Here is a 21,965-nt window from a genome sequence, read left to right as displayed (position 1 = left end):
AAGAAATTACTTAAATCTAGCACCAAGAGCATGCATACATATTTGTTTACACACACACACTCGCACATACTACAGAAATGTTTTAATATTGCTCCATTAGGGAATCTTGCTGGAGTATGGATTAAAAACCTGTTTAAGGTAGTATATTCAAGGCTCAAGCATTATGTTTTCTACCTATAAGAAGACTTGTAAATGGAAGTATTGCTGAAATAATGTTATCATTTAAGTTGCATGAATGATGTTAGTCCAGATTATACTGTACTGTCAGTGACTGAAAAGACAGTAAACATCCCACATCTTTGAAAATTCCTGCATTGAAGTTAGTTACTATTAATAATAACTATTATTTATTGAACATATATGCTAGGCACATACTTTGTGCTATCTAATCCTCAAACAACCTCATATGGTAGACAATATTATCCTCATATTACAAATAAAAGGAGAAATAGCGAAGAAACTTCTAAGGACCACAAAGCAGCTCATTAATATGGAAATAATTACTTTTACAACAGTTTGATAATATGGGTGATTGATACATATTATTCCTATTTTGCAGATAAGTAAAACTGTGGCCCAAATATTGTAACATTAAATCAGTGGAAAAACCTAGACAAGTAAGCTGGCTTGCTGACTTTTACCCCATGCTAATTAATTTTAAGTAAGAATGATGGTCACTTACAATGAATTTCATACCAGTGAAAGACTAACTCACTCTATCAGCTACTGGAGACAACAAAAGCTTTAAGGAATACATTGGGGTCAGAAACACCCCAGTTCCAATTATGTCTTTGTCATTTACCATATCTGTGGCTATGTGTAAGTTATTTAATCTTTCTCAGCCTTAGTTTTATGCCCTCTAAAATGAGGATAAAAGTATCTCCATTAAATTGAGGTTGTTTTGATGAATAATGTGATAATGCACATAAACCCTTTAGCATAGTGTCTGGCACAAAGTAAACAAACACTTAAAAAACAGTAGCTGTTGGAGTTACTTCTACCCAGTGATGTCTAGGAGATGAGGAAGAGCAACAGAAAGGTAAGGGGAGCATGATTATACTTAGTAAAAATTTGTCTTTGTGAAGAGAGGCTATCTACATGCTGATTCCAACTGATCCTTCTATTTTTCTCTCCCATTAAATAACCCCACGATACACCCCCATGCCATACTGTTCCCCAAACATCCCTGTTTTCCCATTTCACAGCCTTTATCCAGGTTCACTTCCCTCTGCCAAGATTACTCTATCTAGCCTACAGGATATAGTTCGAAGTGCTATTTTTAATTTTAATTTTAATTTTTTTTGAGGTAGGGCCTTACTCTGTTGCCTAGGTTGGACTGCAGTGGTGCAATCATGGCTCACCATAGCCTTGACCTCCCAGGCTCAAGTGGTCCTCCCACCTCAGCCTCCTGAGTAGCTGGGACTAAAGGCATGCACCATTATGCTCGGCTACAAAGTGCTATTTTTCAGTGCAACCATAATTTGTATCCTTTTCCTTTAAACTCTCATAGCTGTTAAAATTTTTACTATGTATCTTTTTATAGCCTTCTTTCATTTTATAATTAAGCAAATGGTTATGGCATTTTTAGATAAGAGCGCCTAGATCAAATATTTTATTCCAATTTTTATCTTCTACAATCCCTAGCACAGGTTTCATACATAAATGAGCAACAAAGATCCACTATAATAATGAGAACTAAATGCTAAACCTTAAAGGGATGAAGATTTTATGTGTAATATGGGCAATTATTGATAGGTAATAGAATTTCTTTTTTTTTTTTTTTTTTTTGAGACGGAGTCTCGCTCTGTCGCCCAGGCTGGAGTGCAGTGGCCGGATCTCAGCTCACTGCAAGCTCCGCCTCCCGGGTTCACGCCATTCTCCGGCCTCAGCCTCCCGAGTAGCTGGGACTACAGGCGCCCGCCACCTCGCCCGGCTAGTTTTTTGTATTTCTTAATAGAGACGGGGTTTCACCGTGTTAGCCAGGATGGTTTCGATCTCCTGACCTCGTGATCCACCCGTCTCGGCCTCCCAAAGTGCTGGGATTACAGGCTTGAGCCACCGCGCCCGGCCGGAGACAGAAAAAAAATATTCATTCAAAGACAGAAAAAAACATCTCTCACAATTTTACTATAGGAGTAAAATTAGCAAACAGCACAAGAGTCTTAGAGAAAGTGTGGTATAATAAAAAAGTCCCTGGACTGACTAATAGAGAACTCAAATCCCATAGTTGTTTGGGTATCAGTTTCCTTAACCATAAAGTGAAGTTTTAAAGAATATTAGCCTTATGAGAATGTCTGTGAAGAAAAGACCTCAAAGACCAAGTAAGTTTGGGAAATGCTTCATTTACATGTCTATTCTTCTTGAAGGTTAGTAATATAGTCTAGTACATTAAAGGCTCTAAGAAGTTCTCCAGTGAAAATACATTGAATTTCCTTTAAATAATTTTTTCTCAAGCTTCTTTGGTCATAGAGGAATTTTTAAAACAAAAATATTGAAAACAATGTGAGAAATGTTGGTCTGGACAGAGGGTTTTCAAAGATTTTTTAATAGCTTTACCTTTGTCCAAAAAAATCATATGCAGAAACATAAACAGATCAAATAAAACTGGAGCTGCTCCAGTTAAAGAGGGAAAATGGGCAACCAAGAACTCCATTTATTCAGCCTCTACTTCCTACACTTCCCTTCACTATAGAACCTCAAAGGTTTCTTGGGGGAGAGTTTACAAACCATTTGTCTAGAAGATCTCTGGGCCTGTCATCAACTGAAAAATTGTGCAGAATTTGAATATATTCCTGGCAGCCATCTGACATCCTGGTTAAGATGGGAACTAAATCCCTACTGATAAGGAATTCTGAGGAAGCTAACAAGAACACTGTGTGGCAGTGGTCAATTTGTAACCTGTACAAGGAAGAGGGACCAATACTCTGGGACTATAACCCTAAGGATAAGAGCAGATAAAATATAGATCCAGATCAGATAGGGCAAACAAGATAAAATACAGCCTTAGAAATGCAGAACAAAGGTGGGACTTTCAGGTAAGATATGGCATTGGTTATTCTTGGGATTCTTCATATCCAAAACAAGAGAAAAACCAGAAGAGTCCGGGTCTTGGGGAAATCTGGCAGGGATACAAGCATGGATTTCCTGTATACACTAGGTAGCAGTGTTCAGAGAAGAAAGTAGAGAAGGTTTGGGAAATACCTAGAAGATCCAGAAAAATGAGTGGTCATGAAATAGGTATAAAGCAACAGAAAGTACATTTAAATATTTCTAAAACCCATTTTCATGTTAATACATTTTTTCTAGGTGTACACAGTATAACCATTTGCTAAAAGCTCCTTAGGAAAAGATCTAAGAAAGAAAACAAGAGGAGATACTTTCAGCTCAAACATGCTATTATTCTATGATATTTTTGGGAATAACTCTCACAAAATCTAGACTCATTGCAATGAGCTTCTAAATTTTAAGTATTGTTTCAAATAAACAATTTATATTAGAAGAAGAAATTCAATTTTCCATTTCTAGTCTTCATTGAGAAAATGCTACCTATACAGTATCCTTAAAGAAAATTTTGTGATATCTACTCAATTTTAAAAATATGACTATATTTACCATTGTAACTGTAGCTTACCCCAGAAAGATTTCCCAGAACCAGTTTTACCAAGTGTTTCACGTAGGAAAATGAGGGTGCACAGTTGCTATTCCTAATGTGGGCACTGCAAGCATCCAGCACAGTCCGAACAGAAACTCGAGCATAAATAACATCCTCACACATTCCAAGCAGTATGCTGTTGAGATGATCTCCAAGCTTGATAGGCTGAATATAAATAAAGGAAAAGCCACATTAATAAATGTGAGTAAATATTCTTTCTAATGAGACAAATCATTCTAGGAATCACAGGAACCACACTGAAACACGCTTCACATACTTGGAGGAAATAAATTCCTTCCTTATAAGCATATGCATCTTACTGTGTTTTACCTTTTTATGGTCTAAAAAATATTAGCAGAAGATAGTTAACTTATACTTCCCTATACAGGAAGTACAGAAAAACTCTGGGTATTTTAAAGTACAAAGTAAAGTAGTGACATTCTTGGCTTATTCAAATGTTTTGATCAACAGTTACTACATGTACACACACACACACACACACACAAACATACACACCATTTGGGGGAATAAACTGTTTCCTAATATTATATAAAATGTAATACAGTCAATGTGTATAAATATAATTTGATAACTTAAAGGAGATTTAAAATATTGCAATGCCTCAAGACCATTTAAATATAAATTATAATTATGTTGGTCAAACAGACAAGCCAGAATGTGAGGTTTTTTTATTCGTTAACGTATTTTGTAGAATATTATATCTGAATGGCCAAAGAGCATATGAAAGGGTGGCCAATATCATTATTAAGAAATGTAAATTAAAACCACTACAAAAAGAAGCTACTACACACACAATAAAATAGTGAAAAATAAAAATACTAACAATACAAGAATTGGTAAGGAGTGGAGCAATTAAAACTCACATCCAAGCTGATGGGAGTTTAAACTGGTATATCCACCTTGGTCTAAACAAATGCCTTTCTTATGAGCCTTCCACTTCTCATCCATTTGGGTATTATTAATATATCATCCTTTAGGGTTAGCTTAGATGCAATGTCCTTTAAGAAATCTGTCCTGATCCTCCAAACCTAACCAGAAGTCCCAACTCTGTTTTCCATAGCGTCCTCCATTTTCTCTAACATAGCATTTATTGCATTATGTTGTAATTGGCCGTTTAGCTGTCTATTCCTTCCAAAAAACTGCATAGGCATGGGTCACTACAGTCCTAGTGTCTAACAGTCTCTGACACAAGGTAGGTACTTAATAAATACTTTTAAATTAGTATTAAATATTTCTAAAATATTCTGACTTCTGATCCTAAAACACTAGCTTATATTTCCCCTTTAATTTATATTTATTGATATTGACTCTCTATTTATATTTGATACTGACTTTATTTCCAGTTATCGGAAAAGAACATAAAGTGTTATGGACTGTGATCACATTTTACAAGTTAGGTTGCATAATACAAGACACCAATATTTCCAGTAATATTTTAACTTTCTCATTTATATTTACAGAATTGAAACTGAAGAGAGAAAGAAAATATACATTATTTTTCATGACATAAAACCAAATGAAGTAAAGAATATCATTTATCTTTTATGGATCTTAAGATGTTTGTATTTTAGAATAAAAGGCTAAAATGCTTGTTACTTCTTTTATTTAATAAGAAAAAAACAGACCTACTTATTTTTGGTTTTTACTTATAAATGCCTAAAATAAAACCTAATTCTATATGTTATATCTTGCCTTGATGAAATATAGCTATTTTTAAATTTTCAATTACTATTTACTACTATGTTTATATTGGTCTTTAGGAATCAGAATTATTTTAGAAAATAATGATTAGAAGCGGCCCAATGGCGAACATGGCCCAGGACCTCCGCAAGTGTTACTTTAATACCTATGTCTGCTGCTATAGGGGTGGTGAAGTATGATGTATGATTTGAAGTGCCAAGAGAAAAAGCTATGACATTCTCTAATACAATACTCAGAGACATAGGGCTACTATTCCTAGAGTTTTTGCATCAAAAAAGCTATCACATTCAGTAGAATGAATCATCAAAGACAAGAGATTTCCAATCTCTCTTAACAGTCACTAAATTAGATAAAATAAAGTATACTCCCATTTATCTTGCTATAATTTTGAAGAGGCCAGCTCCATCTCACAGATTGAGTTGTTGAAACCTGGTTAGTAATTGCTACAGTTCTAGGAATACCTTAAAAATACTGTCTTTAGTACTTTATTATAAGTTCATCCTGAAAGTATGACATTATTAATATAAACAACCTCCATAGGAATGCTGGTACACCTGACAGCACGCTGTGGAACACATATAAATACATTGAAGAGCTATGATAAAAGGTGTAAAATTGAGCACATGTAAAAAGTGTAACAACTGTAAACAATTAACTTACTTGGCTCTGAGGCACTTCATGATCAGCCCCCCAATACAGTGTCATTCCAAGAGAATAAATGTAGATCTAGGAATAGAATTTTTAAGAAATAATTTTATGATAAAATGCAATAGAAAATTTAGCAAGTGCTATAAATACAGATTATTTTGTTCCAAAGAAAATATAATACACAATTTGAGAAAATCATCATTTTATATTTTACATAAAAGTATATGAGAGCTTAAAAGAGATAGTAAGACTGGAAATTATTACAACAGATGTTTTTCTAATTCCCCAGCCCATCCTTTATCAATAATCATTTCTGTTAGCTTTTAAAGTTTCCTTATGCAAATTCAAGCAAATATGAATATATATTCTTATTTCCTCCTTTTACAAAAGATCAAAAACCTTAAAAATTACTAGGCACTTTGCTTTTTTTTTTGAGGCAGAGTCTGGCTCTGTCGCCCAGGCTGGAGTGCAGTGGCACAATCTCGGCTCACTGCAACCTCCATTCCCTGGCGATTCTCCTTCTCAGCCTCCTGAGTAGCTGGGATTAGAGATGCCCGCCACCATGCCTGACTAATTTTTCTATTTTAAGTACAGAAGGGGTTTCGCCATGTTGGCCAGGCTGGTCTTGAATTCCTGACCTCAGGTGATCTGTCCGCCTCCACCTCCCAAAGTGCTGGGATTACAGGTGTGAGCCACTGCGCCCGGCAGGTACCTTGCATTTTAAACTTATCAATAGATATTTCCATATCAATGCTTAGAGATCTTTTTTTTTAAAAATGGTACATAGAATTCCATTAGTGGTTGTAGCACTGTTTATATAACCAATCTGTTATTAACAGAGAATTAAAAAATTTTTTTCAAACCTTTGCTACTATAAATGATGTTTCAGTAAACAGCCTTGTATGTATTCCTCTTAAATTGATTCTCTGAGATAATGGATGAGAAAGTAAATCATCTGTAGTTTTTATACAGATTGTCAGATTCCCTTACATAACAGTTGTACCATTTTGTACTTCTACCAGTAAAATATAAGAGTTTTTCCACAAGCCTTGTCCATAGAGGTATTACGAAGACTTGGGGTTTTGCCAATCTAAAAATTGACCAGTAAATCTCATTGCATCACTGCAGTTTTTGTTTTGTTTTTTGACAGGATCTTTCTCTGTTGCCCAGCCTGGAGTGAGGTGGTGCAATCATAGCTCACTGTTGCCTCAAACTCCTGGGCTCAAGTGATCCTCCTGTCTCAGCTTCTCAAGTAGCTGGGACTACAGGCATGTAAAACCATTTCTGGCTAATTTTTAAAATTTTTTGTAGAGATGGGGATCTCTCTATATTGCCAAGGCTGTTCTCGAACTCCTGACGTCAAGGGATCCTCCTGCCTTGGCCTCTCAGTGTGCTGGGATTATAGACAAGAACCACCTCACTTGGCTTCACTGCAGTTTTTTGGTTTTTGTCTTTCCTCAGTGCAGTTTTGATTAACATTTTCTCACAATGAATGGGTAGCGTAGTACAAGGAGAAGGAAGATGAATCAAAGGAGTTTTCTTTAGGTTGTTTGCTTTTTTTTGTTTCTTAAAGATTAAAAAAACAACATATTTTTATGCTGATAGAAATGATTCAACAGGGAAAACTGGAAATGCAGGAGAGAATGGAGATTGCTAGAGGAACACTGTTAAGTAGATAAGGAGATTGATGCTAAAGCACAAATGGAAGAGTTGGCTTTATAGAAGAGCACGGACAGTTCATCTGTAGTAAGATGGCAGAGCATATGGGAATTCACATGGGGAGGCTGCTAGAGGAATGCTAGGGAAAGTCTTGATTGCTTCTTTTCTTTTTTTTTTTTAAATTATTATTATACTTTGAGTTCTAGGGTACATGTGCATAATGTGCAGGTTTGTTACATATGAATACTTGTGCCATGTTGGTGTGCTGCAGCCATCAACTCATCAGCACCCATCAACTCGTCATTTACATCAGGTATAACTCCCAATGCAATCCCTCCCCCCTCCCCCCTCCCCATGATAGGCCCCGGTGTGTGATGTTCCCCTTCCCGAGTCCAAGTGATCTCATTGTTCAGTTCCCACCTATGAGTGAGAACATGCGGTGTTTGGTTTTCTGTTCTTGTGATACTTTGCTAAGAATGATGGTTTCCAGCTGCATCCATGTCCCTACAAAAGACACAAACTCATCCTTTTTTATGGCTGCATAGTATTCCACGGTGTATATGTGCCACATTTTCTTAATCCAGTCTGTCACTGATGGACATTTGGGTTGATTCCAAGTCTTTGCTATTGTGAATAGTGCCGCAGTAAACATACGTGTGCATGTGTCTTTATAGCAGCATGATTTATAATCCTTTGGGTATATACCCAGTAATGGGATGACTGGGTCATATGGTACATCTAGTTCTAGATCCTTGAGGAATCGCCATACTGTTTTCCATAATGGTTGAACTAGTTTACAATCCCACCAACAGTGTAAAAGTGTTCCTGTTTCTCCACATCCTCTCCAGCACCTGTTGTTTCCTGACTTTTTAATGATCGCCATTCTAACTGGTGTGAGATGGTATCTCATTGTGGTTTTGATTTGCATTTCTCTGATGGCCAGTGATGATGAGCATTTTTTCATGTGTCTGTTGGCTGTATGAATGTCTTCTTTTGAGAAATGTCTGTTCATATCCTTTGCCCACTTTTTGATGGGGTTGTTTGTTTTTTTCTTGTAAATTTGTTTGAGTTCTTTGTAGGTTCTGGATATTAGCCCTTTGTCAGATGAGTAGATTGCAAACATTTTCTCCCATTCTGTAGGTTGCCTGTTCACTCTGATGGTAGTTTCTTTTGCTGTGCAGAAGCTCTTTAGTTTAATTAGATCCCATTTGTCAATTTTGGCTTTTGTTGCCGTTGCTTTTGGTGTTTTAGACATGAAGTCTTTGCCCATGCCTATGTCCTGAATGGTACTACCTAGGTTTTCCTCTAGGATTTTTATGGTATTAGGTCTAACATTTAAGTCTCTAATCCATCTTGAATTAATTTTCGCATAAGGAGTAAGGAAAGGATCCAGTTTCAGCTTTCTACTTATGGCTAGCCAATTTTCCCAGCACCATTTATTAAATAGGGAATCCTTTCCCCATTTCTTGTTTCTCTCAGGTTTGTCAAAGATCAGATGGCTGTAGATGTGTGGTATTATTTCTGAGGACTCGGTTCTGTTCCATTGGTCTATATCTCTGTTTTGGTACCAGTACCATGCTGTTTTGGTTACTGTAGCCTTGTAGTATAGTTTGAAGTCAGGTAGCCTGATGCCTCCAGCTTTGTTCTTTTGACTTCTGTGACACAAGAAGCAAGATCTCAGTAATAATAATCATCTTTCCTATTTCCTTCTGTTAAGAGGTTCAGAGCTAATCTTCTGGGCCACTTCTATCAACACTGAATTCTTGCCATGCGCTTTTGTTGTTTCATTTTGTTTCATCACTACAGCTTCATCTTATTTTCTTGCCTTTATTTACTCGGCTCGTATTTTTTTTCACCTTTATTTTTCAATGCTATAAACTGTCTCAAATCCTCTTTAGAAATCAGTCAGATATATGTAATAAAAGTGGGTACCCTTCTTACAATCGCACAACACTTTAATATATCCCTTAAATTGCTTCCTAAGTTATTTCTCAATTACAGATTAGAAAAGTTGTTCCACTTTTCAAATATGTTCATGGCTCTCAATTTTTAAACATTCAAATTTTAAAATAACGACATTCAGGGCTCACTTTGACCTGCCTCTATTTCCATTCTGCAAGCAGGTTTTTAAGTTTTCTTCTGTCATCATTCCTTCCCTTATCACAACCTAAACACTCAGCACATCTAGATAATTTTCTGTTGGCAAAATACATCCTTTTCTTTCTCAGCTTTTCGTGAGCTTTCTTTCCACCAAGAATATTCTTTCTTTGTCTCTGGCCATTATTGATAGGCCAGAGATGATGTTTCCCCTTATATATGCTATATAAATACTTCCAAACAAGTTAAAGCATTATCTCATATATGACACAGTTATATTCCTGCATCACACTTCAATAGTATCTCTGATGATGTAGTTAACTAATATTATCTTGTTGTATAGTTAGATGAGTCCTTGTTTGTCTTCCTTGAGGGGAACAGCTTTTTGTTTTAGTGTCCCTCTTAGCAAGTAACACAGAACTTTACATAGTAGATATTCAATACATGTCTGCTGAATTAAATTAAATGTGCAAGAAGTTCAAGACAGGCTAGTGCAGACTATTTTTATCATATTTCTCTCTAAGTTCCTTTCCAAAGAGTCTTAAATGTAAATACCTTTTCAAAGAGCCTCTTATATGAAAAACATTTTTCATAGCTTTAGCATAAAGGACTAATTGAATGCGCTATTAATTTTGGTTTATGACTCTTTGAGATGTGGCCCATGCTTTAAGATTCTTTATTATATTTACTTCTCAATATGCCAAAGTGAGTTACTATATGTTAATAATTTTTATACATGACTATAATAAAACATTCTTAAAACTAGGTTATAAAATTGTACATTTGCTGATCACCTATGTATATCGTATAATGGTTAGTCGTATGTGTCAACCTGACTGGACCAAAGGATGCCCAGATATTTGGTCAAATCTCATTCTGCGTGTTTCTGTGGAAGTGTTTTTGGGTGAAATTAACATTTACATCAGTAGACTGAGGAAAGCAGACTGCCCTCCCTATCACGGGCGGGCCCTTTCCAGTCAGTTGAAGGCTTGAAAAGAACAGAAAGGTTAACTCTCCTCTGAGTAAGAGAATTCTTTCTGCCAAACTGCCCTAGAACCGGGATATCAGCATTTTCCTCCTTTGGACTCAAACTGAAACCCTCTTGGGTCTTGAGCCTGCCAGTCTTTGAACTAGAACTACACCAGCAATTCTACTGTTTCTCTGACCTTCAGACTCAGACTTGAACTACACCATTGGCTCTCCTGAATCTCCAGTTTACAAACTCATCCTGAGGATCTTGGAGCTTGTGAGACTTCATAATTGCATGAGCCAACCCTTTATAATAAATCTCTCTCTATATACAAATACACACACACACACACACACACACACACACACACACACACACACCCCATTGGTTCTGTTTCTCTGCAGAACCTTGACTAATACATATAGGTATGAAATACCTCTATAGAAAAAATAAAATATGCAAAATTATAATTGCTACTTTACTAAGATGATATTTTATATGGATTCCACACTTTTAGTAACATTTTAAATCATAATTAAAAATACATTGTTGAGTTGTTAGATAACTCCAGGTATGTCAGATCTTTGTTAAAATAACCTGATAATACCACCTGGTATCTAATATTAGAAAAATATTTCTTAAAGAATACAAAGAAAAATGCTTTTACATCTATTCCAAACAGTCGGTACAGGGTCAGTGAATGATGCTTCCATATACATTATTCATAAATTAAAAGAGTTTTTACTGTTGATGCAGCCTGAAAAGACACAGGGATAAAGATCACTGATACAAAGATGTAACTAAATTAATTCAGTAGCACTGACATCACTGACAGTGCTTAGTTCATCTGGTTAATAAACAGCAGCAGTAGATGGGTTACAGACTGCATATATGTATATTGTGTAGAAAGGAGGAAGGTCACACACAGGAAGGATTACTCAAAAACAGGCAAGTATTTGATATACATATTTTCCTTTGTTTTTTATATAATGAGAAAAAAGGGGAATCCACAATCCAGCTGACAAATATCTTCTACTAAAGATATCAACAAGTCCAGGGCCAAAAAAGAATTAGGCAGTATAAGTTTAAAAAAGTTTTGATCTGCTTCTCACTTGTATTGCTTATTTAGCTTCTCAGAGAATTTGTGGTTTCGTGACCTTTGTTGGTCCATCTGTACCTTACAGACAGCACAGAGATGCTCTATTTCCCTTCCTTAGTATAGCAGTATAGCAGGCCAGGACACAGTCCTATAGAGGTGGGTGCCTTTGATAGTGATGATTTGTATATACAGGATTCAGTGAAAAGATGGAAGAGCTGATTCTAGATGGCATGCATATAAAGAAGAGCTAGACAACTACCCATTCAGTCAACATTTTTTCTGAAAGTCACTAAACTAGGGAGTGTGATAAGATACAAATATTTCATCCTGGTATCTATAATATCACTATCATAAGCTAATATATATTATTATAAAATGTATTAAAATATAAACAGCTAGCATGCACATAATGCTTACTGTGTGCCAAGCTTACATTACATATTTCTTTTTCTTTCCTTTCTTCTTTTTTTTAGACAGAGTCTTACTCTGCCGCCCAGGCTGGAGTGCAGTGGCACGATATTGGCTCACTGCAACCTTCACCTCCTGGGTTCAAGTGATTCTCCCTGCCTCAGCCTCTTGAGTAGCTGGGATTACAGCACCTACCACCATGCACAGCTAATTTTTGTATTTTTAGTAGAGATAGGGTTTCGCCATGTTGGCCAGGCTGGTCTTGAACTCCTGACCTCAGGTGATCTGCCTTCCTTGGTCTCCCAAAGTGCTGGAATTACAGGTGTGAGCCACCACGCCCGGCCTACATTATATACATTAGCTCATTCAATCTTGCAGAGGGAAGGTAACTTGCCCAAGGTCACACAGCTATTTAATTGACAGAGGCAAAATTCTAACTCTGGCTTCAGTTTCTTACCCTCAGCACTACTGATGTTCGGGACTGGATAATTCTTTGCAGTGGGGAGCTGCCCTGTAAATTGTAGGATATTGAGCAGGATCCATGGCTTCTACCCATTAGATGCCAATAGTACTATCTACTCCTACCCTCTCAGTTATGACAACCAAAATTGTCTCCAGATATTGCCAAATGTTCCATAGAAGGGAAAACTGCCTCTGGCTGAAAACTAATAATTTAATCTATATATCCTTTTCCAGAATTAGAAGTCTAACAGGAGAGAGATATAAATATATATGTGTGCACCTATGTATTAAACAAAGTAGTAGTAAATTTGTGCTAAGGAAACTCAAGGAGACAAGAAAAGGTTCCTTTTGACTACAGAGGAATTAGAAGAAACTTAAAGTAGAGAGGAGTTAAGCTGAGACTTGGAACATAGATTATGTGTCCCTCTCTTTGTTCTTAATATTCTGTATACATCTCTTATCATTGTGTATATTCCCTGCATATCATCATCATCATCACCATCACCACCATTTCTTTGTCTCTCAGCCTCCTGGCCCTTTGAGAGTAAGGTCTACTCCTTATTCATCTTTGTATCTCCTTGACCTCTTATAGTGTTGGACATATTGTAAGTCCTCAGGAGATGCTCACTGAAAGAATGGATGGTACATAGGATGTGGAAACATGAAAACAGGGAAGAAAGGCATTGCCATGCAAAGAAGTGAATCCCAGAAGCACAAGATCTGCCTAAAAACCACTGGCTACAGCTTGTGCATCTACAAAGAGGAGTGAGAAGGTAGTTGGGACCAGACTCTGGAGAGATTTTCATGTTTGGTTAAGGAATCTGTACTTCATTGGGCAAAAAAGGAGCAACACAACGAAGGTTTTGGAGGGGAAAAATCCCTCATGATCAGGGGTATGACATGATCAGGGGTATTAATCTGACAGTAGCAAAGAGAACAGTCAAGAAGCAGGAATAAGAGTTAGGAGACATGACAAAAGTCCAAGAGAAGAGAAATGAGAACTTCACCATAGTGCCAGCAATAGGGCTGAAGAGGAAAGAACTGGAATGGCTAAACTTAGAAAGCAGACTTGAGAAATTCAGGCAATTAAGTACATATATGAAAAGGGAGGAACCAGAGATAGGGATACAAAGAAAATGTAATATAGAAAGATGAGAGTCAAGGAGGCTCATTAATATAACTCTTGTAGGATAGAAATACATTTCTGTCTGCACAGTTATAATGTACTGGAATATAAACTCCATGCACAGCGGGATTTTGTCCCGTTCACCACTGTATCCCTAGACCTAGCACAGCATTTGACATACAATAGTGATAGTCACTATTTCTTGGATGCTTACTACATGCTGGGTACTGTCCCAAGCACTTTGTAAGTATTACCTTATTTCATTTTCTAACAACCCTACAAGGTAAGTATTATTATTAACACCATAGACATAAGGCACTTGAGGCATGGAGAGGTTAAGCAAATTGCCTGAGTTCATATATCCCTTAGGTGACAAAGCCAGAATTCAACCCAGAGTCCACACATGATAAATATTTGTTGAAATATAAAATGGGATAATAAAATTATCATCATTGGGAAGGCTAACAGAATACTTTCTACCTCTTGATCCATTCTCTAAAGAGGAGATGAAAAGCCTTCAAAGATTTGCCTCACTGACCACAAGAGACAGGCTGGGTGAGACACTGCAGTCTGAGGTGCAGATACCTCTCATCCAGCCATCTCTGGATCTCTGTGAAGAAATATGAGCTGCTTTACATGTGCTACATAGCTCCTTTTAGCAACACACCCCTGGGACTGTGTGGCAACAAATCATAGATACCTCTGGGTTAAAAATTTTTTACTCATTACCAAATATGGCATAGAGGAACTGTTCTCAAACTATGTTATGCATCAGAATCACCTGAAGGGCCTGATAAAACACAGGTGGCTGCGTCATACCTCCAGGATGTCTGATTCAGTAGGTCTGGAGTAGAGCCTGAGAACTTGCTTTTCTAAAAATTCCCAGGTGATAGTGATGCTGATTGGAAGGAGCAGACTTTGAGGACCACTAGTAGAGAGGATAGGGGATACAATAATGAGGACAAACAGGGTCCCTTCCATATCAAATCTTCACTGCTGTATACAAGATAAGATAATGTGACATATGAGAAGTACACAGAGAGAACAATAGAGCATAAGAGAAAGCTTCACATCTACAGTAAAAGTTAGCCGGACGGTGAGGGGATGAATCGAGAGTCAAAATAGCATCAGTCTGGGTGAAAAGAATTTTCGAAGCTGAAAGAAGAGAATGCACAAAGGTTGAGAAGAAAGAAAGTATGTAGCATATCTCAGACACTGAAGTAAATTCAGAATGACTGAAGCACAGAGCTTGACACAAAGACGGCTCAGACAAGGCCAATACAGTACGACCTTGAAGGCCGTGCTCAGGAGTCAAGAGTTCATTCACGGGACATGGAGAATCTGAATAATTTTAAACAGGAATAGAACAAGATCATACATGGGCTTTCAAAACTGCACTGACTGCACTTTAAAGAATGGACTAGCCATGGGCAAGACTGGAGTTGGGACATTATGAGAAGTGTTTGCAGCACTGGTCATTTGTGATGGACTGAACTGAGGTGGAAGCAGTGAAATCTAATATATGTAGACATATATGAGATATACTAAAAAGGTAGACTCAAAAGAAATTAATCATAGGATTTAGGAAATGGGGCCAGAGGTGAATGACAAATTAAGAATGACACCTTAGATTTTTCCTTGGAAATTGGGGAAATGATGGTCCATTCATTTATAGGAAACACAATGGAAGGGAGAAAAGTTTCAGGGTATGAGAAGAAACAATGAGTTTAATTTCAGATCTATTGAGTCTCAGATGCCTGTGGCACATTCCAGTGAAGATATCTAATAAGTAGCTTTACATAAAAGTCAAAAGCATGGTGCTAGAGATATATACATTTGGGATCTGTCAGCAAATAGTCAATGATTTTTTTAGCCCTTTAGAAAGAAGCAAGAATAAAAGTTACGATCCCTCTATCCAGAAGAATATATGAAGACACATTTTTTTGGTATGCATACAATTTTTAAACTTTTAATGGCCTCTTGAACTTATTCCTTTGACCTCTGAGGGGATGATGGAACTTAGGTTAAGATCTTATATATAAAGCAATTGTACAAATTTACTTAGTCATGACTCTTTTCTTTCAATATTTCCTAAAAGTCACCTCCAAAATTATTTTTAAAGCTCAAAACAGCAGGTTGTTATTTTCTTATTTTAAAATTAACCCTTTTCCCACAACATATTACCTTCCACATTTCGTCACACTTTACATACTGAGTGTGATGGTTAGTTTCTAAGATATAATAGCTTAATAATATATCTGACAACTTATTTAACTCTAGGCTACTTACTATAGGACTAGGAACACCAGTATCATATATTGCAAACCAAAACATGTTCTAGTGCTTTAGAGGAGACCCACCAATTGCAGAATGGCCACAGGGATCTGCTGAAATAGAATTATTTTAGGATCCATTTTGGTGCCCTAAATCTTCTCTCATCGGGCTAAATTTCCATCTTAAGAATTATTCCTTTAAGTTAAGATGATATAGACTTAAAGACTAATAAGATGGAAATGTGTTATCTGAATAGAGCAAAACATTAAGCCATTAACACTACAATAACATGACCAGAAATTAGTTTTTTAGCTAGTGGAACATAGTATGGTGAAGTGACATTTAAAGACCTAACTTTCTATGAGGCTTTTGCACCTATTAAAACTCTAGGATTTGGTGTCATCTTTTATTGTGGTTAAAAAAAAAAAAAACAAAACCCACACAAGATTAAATTTACCAGCCAGGCACGGTGGCTCACACTTGTAATCCCAGCACTGTGGGAGGCTGAGGCAGATGGATCACGAGGTCAAACGATCGAGACCATCCTGGCCAACATGGTGAGACCCTGTCTCTACTAAAAATACAAAACTTAGCTGGGCATGGTGGCATGCGCCTGTAGTCCTAGCTACTTGGGAGGCTGATGCAGGAGAACTGCTTGAACTTGGGAGGTGGAGGTTGCAGTGAGCTGAGATTGTGCCACTGCACTCCAGCCTGGTGATACAGCTAGACTCCGTCTCAAAAAAAAAAAAAAAAAAAGATTAAATTTACCATCTAAGTATATATTTTAGTTGCGTTAAGCATATTTACACTGTTGTGCAACAATCTCTGGAACTTTTTCACCTTGTAAAACTAAAACTCTATACTCATTAAACACTAATTCTTCCCTCTACCCTCTCTGCCCAGTCCTTGGCAATCACCTTTCACCTTTTTGTTTCAATGATTTTGACTACTTTAGATACTTCATATGAGTGGAATCACATAGTATTTGTTAAGATTGGCTTATTTCACTTAGCATAACGTCTTCCAGGTTCATCCATGTTGTAGCACGTGACAAGACTGCCTTTTACTTAAGCCTGCATGATATTCATTGTATGTATATTCCACAGTTTTTTTATCCACTCATCTGCCAATGAACATTTGGGTTGCTTCCAGCTTTTGGCTATTGTGAATAACACTGCTATGAACATGGGTGTGCAAATATCTCTTTGAGTTCCTGCTGTGAATTGTTTTGGATATATATACTCAGAAGTGAAGTTGCTGGACCATATGGTAACTCTATTTTTAATTTTTTAAAAAACCTTTATACTGCTTTCCATAGTGACTGTACAATTTCACATTCTCACCAACAACACACAAGGGTTCCAATTTCTCTGCATCCTCACCAACAGTTGTTATGTCCTGTTCTTTTGATAGTAGCCATCCTAATGGATGTGAGATGGTACCTCTACAACCCCAACATTTAACATTTTCAATTTAATTATATGATTACATGTTGAACTCTGTCACTAGACAATCCTAGAGTGTCTTCTTCAGTGGCACAGGGTCCTGGTATACAACAAACATTTGTCAAATTTATGAATGAATGAAAACAGGACAGAGAATGGATTAACAAGATTTAACACAAAGTATGTACGGTAAAGTGTGATTAAGGGCATTTGGTTGTTTTTTGGTCAAGTTCGGTTGAGGCTTCTGCTAAGCTTGGGTAAGTAGATTTACTGTTATTGTCCTTCTAAAGATGATCCTTGATTTTCAAAAAGCACAGAGAGCAATAATTCTTGATATTTAGACTACAAATTAGTGGCAATAAACAAGATTAATTTATCAGAGACATAGTACAAATCTCTGGTGCACATCAATATTTTTGAACAGAAAGCACAACAGGAACTTGATTCAAGTTCCATTCCATCAAACCGATTTCAAAAGAATTGTCAAATAAATACACCTTCTGCCAAGCAAGCAGGAAGTAGAAAATTACCCAATAAAAGGGAAAAGCCAGAGGATAAAAAGCTTACTGTGGCCTGTATAAACCTGTCTACTCATTTAAAGGGATGTTATCTTGAAAAGTAAAGTTTTAAGGTAAATAAATGAAAATGCCTATTTACATAGTTGATATAGTAAGAGAGTTTTTTCATACAAATGTGTACAGTTTACAAAACACTTTTAAGTGTAAGTCCCTCTGAATGAAGAGAACATTTGCATGTATCAAGAGTGCTAGGCACTGAGCATTATAAAAATATTTATATGTCATCAACTGCAAACATTTATTGAGTGCTAGTTAATAGCATATTCTTAACTCATGAAAGTCATTAAGTGCAGCTACTTTCCTCGTTTTCAAAATGCCCTTGCCATTTTAAAACCAGAATACTGTGCTAGAATATATGGCTACTCTTCTGACCTTTGCTTCCTGTTATGAATAGGATCAAGAAACTTGATTTTCTTTGTATTTAAAATTACACTTAAGATTTTGAGGCATGGGGAAGCTAGAAGTTCCAATTAGACAGACTAAGAAATCAACTTTAACATGATAATGGCAACAATCCCACACCCATTTCATCCCCAACATTGCTTCTAAACACTTGGTAAAATAACAGAGTGGCTTTAGTCATTTTCCCAAACATGTGGTCTAACAGCTATTCCTAAACATAGGGTTAACTTGTTTGGGGGTCTAGACATCACAAGGCAAATTGGGAAACGTCTCAGAAAATCAGAAAAGCACTTGTGCATCTCAAATTTCTACTAAGCACTTTTTAAATTGTACTGTGGATTTTAAATGCTTACAGAAAGAATTCATAATACCTATGCACACATACCATACCTATTTCCAATGTTCTAATCCCTCTTTTAAAAGATTATTAAATGAATCATACAGGGTACAGAATGATTGCATCCTGTTTAAATAATAAAAATGAATAACTCTATATATACTATCCAGCTTAATAAAACATTACTGCTACACTTGAATACTTTCATGATACATAACAATGACCAAGACCATATCTACTCTGCAATATACAAAAAGTTCTTTTCAAATACTTCATCTTATGTAATGGGAAATTTTTTAGTCTAATGCCTTAAGCATTACCCCTACCTCATAGCTACCATCTCCTTTCAATGCTTGCTTGTACCTCTCAAAATTCTTAAGTAGCTCATGGAATATCAAAGGTAGATAAACTGAAATCAGAATTCACTCTACCAATTCTTGTCAGTCTTTTTTCAGATACATAATTGATGGCTCAAATCAAGATGCCTTCCTTTAGCTTAGTCATCATGCACACACTCACACACATTCAATCTCTGAAAAGAAAAATAGGATTGTCGGTAGAAAGAAATTGGTAGAATTCCTTTAGATGGCAATTAGACAATGTATATTGAAGTTTAACATGTGTATATTTTTGATTTAATGATTTTGTTATTAGGAAATTACTAGGTTAATTTTTACACTTACATGGAATGATATATAGGAAAGAATGTTCATAGCCAATTCTGAATTATCTGGAGTACCCCATAGCGCTAAATTACCCACAGCCTGCTATATAATACAATTACCCAATGTCTGCTATAAAACACAATATATATGCCTAAATTTTTTTCATAACTTTGACAATAAAATTAGGTCTTAGTCTGAAGTCAGTTATATCACTATAGTCATACTGGATACTTCTATTATAAACCTTTACTTCTTCATTATGCCATCAAAAAAATCATTATGCCATTTTCAGTTCTTTTCCACAGAGTATCAAAACTCCCTGGCCAGGCACAGTGGCTCACACCTGTAATCCCAGCACTTTGGGAGGCCGAGGCAGGCAGATCACTTGAAGTCAGGAGTGTAAGATCAGCCTGGTCAACATGGTGAGACCCTGTCTCTACTAAAAATACAAAAATTAGCCAGGTGTGCTGGTATGTGCCTGTAATCCCACCTACTTGGGAGTCTGAGGCAGGAGAATTGCTTAAAACCAGGAGGCGGAGGTTGCAGTGAGCCAAGATTACGCCACTGCACTCTGACCTGGGCAAAGAAGCGACACTCCATCTCAAAACAAAACAAAACAAAACAAAACAACTTCCCAATTAGAGTCTCACAAAATCTTCCTTCTCCCATAGTTATCTACTTTTGTCAAATTTAACCTCCAAAATCACAAATTACATCAGTCATGCTCCTAAAAATATGATAGATCCCCACTGCCTAAGAAGAAAGCCTCAAGTTCTGGCATTGAAAAATCGCCCTCCTTCTAACCTAGAATCTTTCTTCCTTCCTTTACCCACATCCCTCTAGGTAGTAATGTTCTAGCCTAGCCAGTCTAACCAACCATTCCCCAATCACAGTGGACAATTTCTTACCTCTTGTCATTATCCATACCAATTACTCTGAGTAGAACGCCCTTTCTACCTATTTTTATTTATCTGAAGTCTATTCATTCTTCATAGCCTAACACAAATGCTACCCCTTCTCTGTGATATCATTCTACACTAAAAATTAACTGCTCATCTTGTACATTCTCAAAATACTATCACACTCCATAGCATTTATTTCATCCTGCCACATATTAGAGATCAGGGGTCTCCAACCCCCACCTCCAGCCCCATACCAGTCCCACGGCCTATTAGGAAGCGGGCTGCACAGCAGGAGGTGAGTGGTAGGCAAGTGAACGTTACCACCTGAGCTCTGCCTCCTGTCAGATCAATGCTGGCATTAGATTCTCATAGGAATGCGAACCCTATTATGAACTGCACATGTGAGGGACTGAGGCTGCACGCTTCTTATGAGAATCTAGTTCCTGATGATCTGAGTGGAACAGTTTCATGTTACAACCATTCCCCCACCACCCCATCCTTGGATAAACTGTCTTCCATGAAACCAGTCCCTGGTGCCAAAAAGGATGAGGATCACTGTTATAGATTGTTCTGTACATGTTAATCAGGGTCAACTTTTTAGTTATTTCTATATCTTTCTCGGGCACGGTGTTTTATACATAGCAGGTATTTAATAAGTATTTGTAAACATGCACTTAAACAATGGCTAACTTTTTTCATATATTTCTCAGAGCTATAAATCTTTATAAAACTATTTTGGATTCTTCAATAAAATAACTGAACTTCTTGGAATACATGATCATTTAAAACTCAATAGATTTTTCAGAGGGTTGAAACAGGGTAGCCCATTATCTTTATTTGACTTATCCCCACCCAAATAAAAAAATTAAACAGTTACCTTTTCAACATCTGAGAGAGAACTTAGTGATTGATTTTGAAGAACCTCTGGTGCAGTGAATGCTCGAAGATCCTGATTGGAAATATTTTCATCTGTAAATGATACACTACCAGATGGCAGCAACAGCAGAGACCACGGAGAAATGATGAAGCCAACAGCAGCAGGATCAGCTAGGCTTACTGGTTTGTAATTGCATCAAAATAAAAAAAAGAACAAGAAGAAAATTGCTTAAAATTATAATCACAGGAAACAGTAATCACTTCAATGGATAATCCAGCCTATTTGTATAGATGTTAATGAGTAGTTAACATATACCAAATCAACATGCCTCAAAAAGATTGGGTTTCATATAAATACAACAGGTAGCATTATTAACAATAATGCCTTGATTTGGCTTAATTTTTCAAAATCTGGATAGCAGATCCTATCAACTAGAAATAGAGCCCTTTCATTGTTCGTCTTAAGAATTAAACTTGGTTCAAATGTTTTATCACAGGGATATATAGATATAGGATAAGGATTAATAGCTCTTTAACTTTTTATGAATTATGCATTCCTTTAAGAAACTGGTGAAAGGTGTGGTTTCTCTCTCAAGGACATTGCCCATAAATATAAAGCTCTGTATAAATTCTGAAGTTTTAT

General features: G+C 36.6%; 1 protein-coding gene across 33 annotated transcripts in view; it reads right to left on the bottom strand.

The window, feature by feature from the left end:
• PTPN13 (protein tyrosine phosphatase non-receptor type 13) overlaps nucleotides 1–21,965 on the bottom strand; it is a 224,210-nt gene that overhangs the window by 131,823 nt on the left and 70,422 nt on the right. For all 33 annotated transcript variants that reach the window (XM_078001959.1, XM_078001963.1, XM_078001960.1 and 30 more), the window contains 3 exons: nucleotides 21,324–21,502; nucleotides 6,035–6,100; nucleotides 3,632–3,817 (listed from right to left, as the gene is read on the bottom strand). In XM_078001959.1, coding sequence (XP_077858085.1) covers nucleotides 3,632–3,817; nucleotides 6,035–6,100; nucleotides 21,324–21,502 — 431 coding nt within the window. The remainder of the gene's footprint in view (nucleotides 1–3,631; nucleotides 3,818–6,034; nucleotides 6,101–21,323; nucleotides 21,503–21,965) is intronic.

This window comes from Macaca mulatta, chromosome 5, assembly GCF_049350105.2.
Source record: "Macaca mulatta isolate MMU2019108-1 chromosome 5, T2T-MMU8v2.0, whole genome shotgun sequence".
Taxonomy (NCBI): Eukaryota; Metazoa; Chordata; class Mammalia; order Primates; family Cercopithecidae; genus Macaca; species Macaca mulatta.
The sequence above is the reverse complement of the archived record's forward strand: the minus strand, read 5'-3'. Positions and strand labels throughout refer to the sequence as shown.